The following is a 9,197-nucleotide window of genomic DNA, read 5'->3' as shown; positions in this document are numbered from 1 at the left end:
AGTATTTTACTTAATGACTTCAATAAAAAACATTTTCCTTTATTCATTTTAGTAGTTTTGTATGATTTTTCATGGATGCCCATCTTAGAAATTTTAATTCAAACACAGGGAATAAAACAACTAACTGTGTAATAGAGTTCATCCTCTAAAAAGGTGGTAACTGATGGGACAAATCTTTTATTCACATAATCTGCTTTTTTCTAATGCTAGAAGATACCATTGTCATCCCATTTCATTTTTAGGGAAACAACACTCTTTTCTTGGGATACATATTCTTATACCTTTGTCAGTATTATACCTCATTAATTCCATTAGTTTTATATTATATTCTGATAATGTTAAAGGGCCAGTCCACTCTCTTTGTTGTCTCAGCCTTTTAATAGACACGTTTGCATAGACATAGTGCTTACTATGGATCTAACACTTTCAATTCAAATTCTTAGCTGTTATTGATAAAAATGCTTTGAATTTAAGTGTTAATGGCAAAATTCCTGTATATCCCTATGCAGAGTCCTGTCTTTAAGAGGGAAATTAAGAAATAAAGGTAATTCTTTAAGTTCCTTAGTATATTATTACAGACCTCCTACTTCCTGTGTTGCAAAACATGAACTTTTGATAATAGCAGTACATTTTGTAGCTTTATGGCAATTGTGAATAAGGACTTATTTCTAGAAAATTTTCTCAGTGATGGATTTTGTTATTTTTATCTGGTTATTTTTATCAACTCTAGTTTGAGTTTATAGTCTATATTCAAGTAAAATGTCAATTAAAACCCTAAGAAAGACTTTAAAAATTTATTTCAAGATAATACATTTTCTTTCTATTGACTTGCATTTCTCCTTTGCTGTTACTATTCCATAAATGTTGGATAATAGTTGTGAGAGTTTACATGGTTTCTTGCTTTCTTGTAAACAAGCTTTGGATGAAAATGCTTTTAGTGAAACACTAATAAACATGTTTGCTCTGAATTTCTGGGAGATACTTCTCACTGGAAAACTTTTATTTCCTTCCTATTCACAATTTTATCATGAATCCCCATTGAATTTCCTGAATTTCTCTCATCTTTTAAGAAAATCATGTTTCTTTTTATATCTATTCATATAATCACACCATTAATAGATTTTAATTTGAGTAATTTTTTTCATAAGACAAGGTCTGTAGTATCAAAATACACTTTTCTTTTAAAAGAATTGTATCTAATACCAAATATGGTATTAATAGTGTTTGTATCTCTTTCCATAAGTGACAAGATGAATAACTTTCTATCTTTTCATAAGCACTAGAGTTTCTCAATCTTGCTACAATGGATATTTTGGGCAGGACATTTCTGTTGTAAGGGAGTGTCTTGTGGATTTTAGGATGCATAGCAGCACTCTTGGTCTCTACTCACTAAATGCCAGTAACACTCTCTTCCTAGTTATAATAATCCAAAGTGTTTCTAGGCACAGTCAAAAGACCCCTGGGGGAATGTGTCCTTTCTTCCCTGACTAATGAATCTGTAAGACAAAACACTCATTTTTTTTTCTTTAAATCAAAAGACATGGTCTTTGTCACAAATCACAATGAGTCCATATTGGGATTTTATTTTCTAGGCTAGTTTGGTGATTGAGAATTTCCTATAAAATTACCTGCCACATCCATGATGTCAATATATTGGTATAATTATTCATACTCTTTAAGTGTTTAAAGTTATATTTCTATCTAGTTTTGTTATCTATTTATGTTTTGTGCTTTTTAAAAATGTCCTGGATGAGTCTTGAACTAACTTAATTTTAAGATTATTTAACTTTGGTTTTGTTGTTAACTAATTCATTTGTACCTTTATTTGTATGAGTTTTCTTTTGTGTCTTAAACATTACTTTCCTGGCTTCTCAGATCAAAAATGTATATAATTAACAGTTCCATTATGGTTTTCTAATAAATGTATAGTCTTTAGATACTTCAGTGATGACAAATGGTTATCTTACTGCAATTCTGCTTAAATCTTTGTTTTTCTCAAATATATACTTTTAATGGCATAGAGAAGATGCTAATCAATGGAAGTTATTATTTCTTTGGAGTCCTGGCCACTTTATATTTTTATATAAATATTATTACAAAAATAACATTATAATTTTTGACTGCTAATTTAGAAGTCCAGGTTAGACTATGTCAATATTAAGATATAATTTTGTATTCAGCTAAAGCTGAGGTAGACCAAGAGAGAAATGTTAAAGGTTGAATAGAAAATACTTGGTAATGGAAAGGAAGGGGATTCAGTTAAAAAAAAAAAAAAAAAAAAATATATATATATATATATATAGAATTGTGTGAATTAGAACATTTGGTGAAAATTTTGAGTTTTATATTAAATAGAATGATAAATAGTTATAGAGGAAAGTGATCAATTTGCTTCTGATCATATTGTTTTTTTTTTTAATCCATGAAAATCCATATGGAAATGCCTCGAAGAAAGTTCTAAATTGAGGTCTGGAAACTGGAAACCAGAACTGGCATTCAGATATTTATTAGAAATTCTTCAGAATGTAGGTGAAATGTAAAGCTGTGAAAATGGGTGAAATATTTCTTTCCTATTCAATGTGAAACACTGAGAGAACGAGAGAAGTTTGTAGTTCTAGGAAACTCAGTAAATAGTAAACTTCTTTGAGAATTAGTGAAAATATTTGAGTGAAGCTTGGAGTGACAGAAAGATGGTCTAAGTGATAAGTTATATATTTATGCCTTATGTTCAATTATTCAAATATTCCTGTCTTCACAGTTCTTCACTATGTTGGTCTTCAATAGTTCCAATGCTTCCCCTCTGATCTTCTTTCTGACGGGTATCCCGGGGTTGAGAGCAGCCCAGGTCTGGATCTCCATTCCCTTTTGCCTCCTCTATGTCTTGGCTCTCTCTGGAAACAGCCTGATCCTGTTGGTGGTCTTCCGCGAGCAAAGCCTACACGAGCCCATGTATTATTTCCTCTCCATGCTTTCAGCCACTGACCTCAGCTTATCCCTGTGCACACTTTCCACTACCCTTGGTGTTCTCTGGTTTGACGCCCAAGAGATCAACTTAAATGCTTGCATTTCCCAGATGTTCTTTCTCCATGGGTTTACTTTCATGGAGTCTGGGGTTCTTCTGGCCATGGCCTTTGATCGTTTTATAGCCATCTGTGACCCACTGAGATACACTACCATCCTCACCAATGCCAGGATTACCCAGATTGGGGTAATCATGTTGATAAGAATTGTTGCCGTCATGTTGCCAGTTGTGCTCTTCGTCAAGAGGCTGACCTTCTGCAGTTCTTTGGTCCTTTCCCATTCTTACTGCTACCACGTTGATCTCATTCAGCTTTCTTGCACTGACAACAGAATCAACAGCATCCTTGGTCTGTTTGCACTCTTCTCCACTACAGGGTTTGACTGCCCTTGCATCTTGCTCTCTTATATTCTTATCATCCGATCTGTTCTCAGCATTGCTTCCTCAGAGGAGCGGCGGAAAGCCTTCAATACCTGTGTATCCCACATCAGCGCCGTTGCCATCTTCTACATCCCTCTCAGCTTGTCTCTTGTCCACCGCTATGGCCGTTCAGCACCTCCATTTGTCCACACCATTATGGCCAACGTCTTCCTGCTCATCCCTCCTGTACTCAACCCTATCATCTACAGTGTGAAGACAAAGCAGATTCGAAAGGCCATTATCAGGATCTTATTTCAGAAGCAAAGCCAAATATAATCAAGTTATCTCAGAGTGATAAAGCCCTTCATGAAAAATGCTTGGAATAATGGGGTAAAATACAACACATGCCTCCAAGAGTCCAAACTATGCAACATATAGGTTTTATGATATTGCTTATTCAGTTTCTTTGTTGGTAAATATATACCAATACATCTAAATGGTATTTATATATTTTTTCAACATAAAGTGAAATATTAACGGTAGATCACTATGCATATTTGAAAACAATGTTAGACCTTAATGAAATGTTAATTCAGACTCTCCATATAATTTTAAAAGTTCAGACACAATGTGGGAAACTTTTTAAGTAGGCAAGATATTCTTTTCATAATGGCATGCAAAAATAATTATTTTCCTTAAGGTTATGGATTCTCTGTATGCCTCCAAAATTTTTCCTTTATGGAGTAAGTCCTAAAATGTATATCAAAGTAATTTGACTTTGGGTCTTGTCTAGGTGTATATATCTTGCCTTTATTATGTGCTGAGATATATCCAACATAAATACAAAATACTATATCAAGTGCTTAGCACCAGTTACCACTGCTATTGACCAAACATTAAAGGTTGGTAATAAAGCAGGCATAGATGTATACCCTTATAATCCCATTAGCTCAGGAGACTGAGGCAGGAGAATCACAAGTTCAAAACCAGCCTCAGCCACTTAACAAGAACATGTCTCAAAATTAAAAGGACTGGGAATGTGGCTTAGTGGTTAATTGAGCCTGAGTTCAATGCCTGGTACCACAACCAAAAAAAAGAAAGAAAAGAAAAGAAAAAAAAAAAAAAAGAGTGAAACCCCAGGTTTCATATACACACACACATGCACACAAATTTAGTAATAGTATTGCTAACATCTCAGGAATGCAGATAACTCTATTTTCCGAATCTTTTACCAATTTTAGTCTTTGTGAAAGGGAACTCACCGTTTTTTTCTCTCTTAGCCATTATGAGGTCATTTATGGACCTGCTGGAATAGCAGTTGGGGAGCCAAGGCTGGTTGATGTGCACACATAGGCATCTTTTTACTGGTTATTGAATTCCTACTCTAAAGTGGATGCTGTTTGGTGATATTAACGTGAGATACAAATATTTTTTTTTTCTTTGTATCTATATCCATATGCCTATTGCATAATTTCCAGACTATCCTTATCTTCCTTCAAGTTGTTGGTTTCATGTCCTAATCGACTACTGAAGCCTTTCAGCAAAGTCCAGAAGTCTATGTATATCCACTTAAACAAACCCCCTTTCACACTGTGTTGGACTACATTTTGACACTGTGACCAAATACCTGATGAGAATAACTCAGAGGAGGGAAGATGCACTTTGGCTCGTGGTTTCAGAGGTTTCAGTCCATGATCAGGCACCTTCATGGCTCTGGGCCTGAAGCGAGGTGGATCATCATGAAGAAAGCCTATGGTGAAGGGTATGTTTATGCTCATATCATGGCAAAAGTAGAGAGGAAGTGAAGTGTGCCAGAGGCAAAATATAACCCCCTGGAAGACATGCCCCAGTGACCTATTTCCTCCAGCCACACCCTCCTGCCTACAGCTATCATTCAGTACAGTAATACTTTCAAATTACAAATTTATTAAATGAATTGATCCACCATTTAGGTTATAGCTTTCATACTCTAATCATGAGCTTTTGGGGCTGCCTCATGTCCAAACCATAATGCGTACCCAGTTAATGGCCAAAGATGCTATTCACAACTCAGCTCAAAACATGGATTTTCCTTCACCACTGTTCTTTATGGCCACCCGTATTGTGCCATGCATTTCATTTTTGGTTAGCACCAACTTGTCCACCAGTGCATCAAACCTGAATATTTTATTTTTTTTTCAGCAATGTATCAGGAAACCCAATGAAGCTATGCATATGATTTCATGGAGTGAAGTCATGTACATTGATATGTGCCATGAAATTTGGGACCAACTGTTTAGACAGGTTTTTGACCTTGTACTTCACCTTACTGCCATAATTTTTCAAAAGCCACAAATCTGAAAATATTTCCAACAGCTAATGGGATTATCTTCAATGATACACTTTAGCATAGAAGTGAACACTTTAACATCTGAAGAATAACTGCAGAGAACCTGAACAAGTCCAGAACTTTAATAAGAATTCCTTCTCAGTAATATTACAAAATAAAGAGTTTTGTGGAATTTTGGGTGCTTATTCATAGTCTATGTCCAACAGTCCTCAAAGAGTCTGGGTATTAGTCTTTCTATGACCTAGCAATTACATTTGTAAATGGTCATAGGTTCTTTTGGGGTACACTTTGGATAATTTAAAATTTGATTTTTTTGGCAGTTACTACTGCATTGCAAGCTACTTTATGGAGGGGACAAAGACTTATTTTCAATTAATGGATTCTGTATACATGGAGTGACTTAAATATTTACATAGTCTGATTAAGGTGGTCAAGATCAATTTAGAGCTGAGCAGTTCTCTAACTAAAAGTACGCAGAGTAACAACCTAGTTCACTGTTTACTTGGCTTGCTTCCAGGAACCATCATCTTTGCAGCAGATCACTACATATCTCATGAGTTGATTGGTTTTCAAGGTTTGCTACCTGCTTCAATAATTACATTCATCTTACATCTGATTGTTAAGTATGCCAATGTGGTCTCAGAATCCCTTCACCCTCATTGTTCATGGGGATCCTATGTCCACTGAAGCACTCTTCATAGTTAAATCTAGCTAGAAACAACAGTAGCTACTGAAATGTAAAATATTCCAGATTCCCTCATAAAAATCTATTCTTTATTGCTTTAGAAGGAGTGTTCTTTCTTTCCAGAAAAAAAAAAATAGTAAATTATCTGGTCCATTCTAGTATGTCCATCTTCCTTATATATGTGTATGTGTATTGTGTATACAAAATAAAATTTATGTATATGTACAATATATAGACACACAAAATACACACACATCTACATACATATATAAAGACATCAATGTATAACATACAATATATATAGCTTATATATATGTAACATATAACATGTACACGTATGCTTTTTCAATACTGAATTTTCTCAACTCTGAACCTCACACATGCTACGTAAGTGCTGTACCACTGAGTGAGGTATGTTCCCTTCCCTCTTTTCATAAGACAGGAACTTGCTAAGTTGCTCATGCTGGCATTGAACTCATGATCCTTCTGCCTCAAGCTCCTGAGTAGCTGGGATTACACCTGTGTGCCACTGTGCCCAGCCTCCCTGATATTTCTATAGTTTATATTATGCTAGAAGATCTTGGCTTTTCCATCTACTTTGCTGCTGGTCATCATCATATTCAAGCTTCAAGTTACCATCTTAGCAATGTATATGCACTGTTTCCAGGCATCCTTGACAAAATGTTGATGCCCAAATCATTGATGAGAACACTCATGTCAATAACATTCCCTCTATGTTAATTAATGTTCATAAATATTGAACCTGGTTCTCTGCTGCCTAGATTGAACAACTTGAACATCCACCCCTTTTGTTTTAATTTGTTCTTTTGTTTTAAATGAATGCAATTAAAGTAGGTGTCTCAATGCCTTCAATGTATAGAATATTTTCTCCCAAAATGTTAACATTTCCATGCTCAGGCTTTGTTGAGTCCTGATTAATTACTGGTTTGAGTCCAATGAAAAATCATGGGCATTTGTCATGGAGGTGAAATATCATTTGTAAGATAGCTTCTCAGGTATGATTTATTAGATTCCCACACAAGAATGAATGAAAAGGAGCTGCTTCTACTGGCATGGAATTTCAGGGAGTGAGGATTGTAGAATTTTCCCATTATTCTATGCCAAGACTTTTTCAGTGTTCTGATTTTATATGAGGTGAGCATTTTATCCAGATTAAGCCTTTGGTCAGTATGCCTAGCAGCTCTGCCACTCTGCTTTCCTTCCTTGGTGCCTGTGAAGTCACTCAAGTGTCTTACTAGTGAGACTTCCAAAATTCTGTCTGTGGTAGTTCAAGAAGGGCCACACAAAGATGCCAAGCCCCAGAACCCACTAGTTCCTAGAATACCAGCTGGATGCTGGGTATTGCTGAGCTGGGAGCCTGAGCAACTGATCTCTACAAGTACATAATATTTTCCATGTCTCAAGGTGGGTTGACTACAGGATACCTTCTCAGAGTGGCTAGTTAGCTAGAATGTTAGTCCTTCGGGGCTACTGAGTGCATACCCATACCTGGGACAAAATAGAAGATGTAAGAGAAGCTACTTCAGTTGGAGTGCTCATTCATTCTTTGGGGTTCCTGGTTGTGCCATTGCTCTCCCAGAGGAAAGCTGGCAATAAATTCAGTGGCTAAATGCTGAAGAAAGCTGTGTATTCCTGGAACTGAGCCCTGCAGAAACCACAATCAATGGGGCTGTAGGGTGTCTTGTAGGTGTCAACCAGCAAACCATCCTAAATCAGAAGGGAAAAACTTTACTCCTTCCAGTGTTCCTCCACAACCCTCCAACAACAAGATTTAACAGTATAACAGCTGGAAAAAGAGACATGTTTTTAGGAACCACACCATAATCATAGAACAGGCAAAATGAATTTGGAGTTGAGGGATAATAAATTAATAATGAAGCAGCCATCTTTATGAGTGAATATTGCCTAATCTTGCATGAACATCTCTGAAACTTTTCCAAACATGTCTCTTGATAATAAACCCTAGAATTAAAGGAGAAACCATTTTTCTTTGAGTCCTATATATCCCCTGGTCAGTTTACCTCATGACTTCTTAATTTTCACATGCTTCTGATTTATATAGGCATAAACACCAAATGAGAACCTATGGATGTCTGCATAAAATTAAACTCAAAATGGATCAAAGATCCAAGTATTAGACCAGAAACTGTACATCTACTAGAAGAAAATGTAGGCTCAATACTCTAACATGTCAGCTTAGGAACTAACTTCCTCAATAAGACTCCTAAAGTGCAAGAAGTAAAATTAAAAAATCAATAAATGGAATGATATCAAACTAAAAAGCTTCTTCACAGCAAAGGAAACAATCAAGAGCATGTTGAGAGCCTAAAGAATAGGAGAAAATCTTTGCCACCTATGCCTCAGAGAAGGCATTAATTTCCACTGTACAAAGAACTCAAAAGCTTAACATCCAAAGTCAAATGGGCAAAGGAACTAAAGAAAGGAAAGAAAAAGAAGAAATACAAGTGGTCAGTAAATACATGAAAAAATATTCAACATCTCTAGCACTTAGAGAAATACAAATTAAAACTGCACTGAGATTTTACCTCACTCCAGTCAGAATGACAACTGTCAAGAAGGTAAGTAACAATAAATGTGGGTGAAGATGTGGGGAAAAGGATATACTCATACATTGCTGGTGGGACTACTCTGGAAATTCCTTAGAAAACTTGGAATGGAACCACCATTGACCCAACTATACCACTTTTCAGAATATATCCAAAGGAGTTAAAATCAGTGTATACTTGAAATATATGAAAATAAAAACACAATGTATCAAAACT

The 9,197-nt window shown here is 35.7% G+C and overlaps 1 protein-coding gene across 1 annotated transcript; it reads left to right on the top strand.

The window, feature by feature from the left end:
- Positions 1 to 2,767: 2,767 nt before the first annotated feature.
- Positions 2,768 to 3,715, top strand: OR51F2 (olfactory receptor family 51 subfamily F member 2; the record flags this gene model as incomplete). Its single annotated transcript, XM_079104761.1, has 1 exon — positions 2,768 to 3,715. One exon carries the CDS (start codon positions 2,768 to 2,770, stop codon positions 3,713 to 3,715), a length of 948 nt encoding a protein of 315 aa, XP_078960887.1.
- Between the last annotated feature and the right edge of the window lie 5,482 nt (positions 3,716 to 9,197).

Source organism: Sciurus vulgaris, assembly GCF_902686455.1.
Source record: "Sciurus vulgaris genome assembly, chromosome: 11".
Taxonomy (NCBI): Eukaryota; Metazoa; Chordata; class Mammalia; order Rodentia; family Sciuridae; genus Sciurus; species Sciurus vulgaris.
This window is presented reverse-complemented; position numbering and strand designations above follow the sequence as displayed.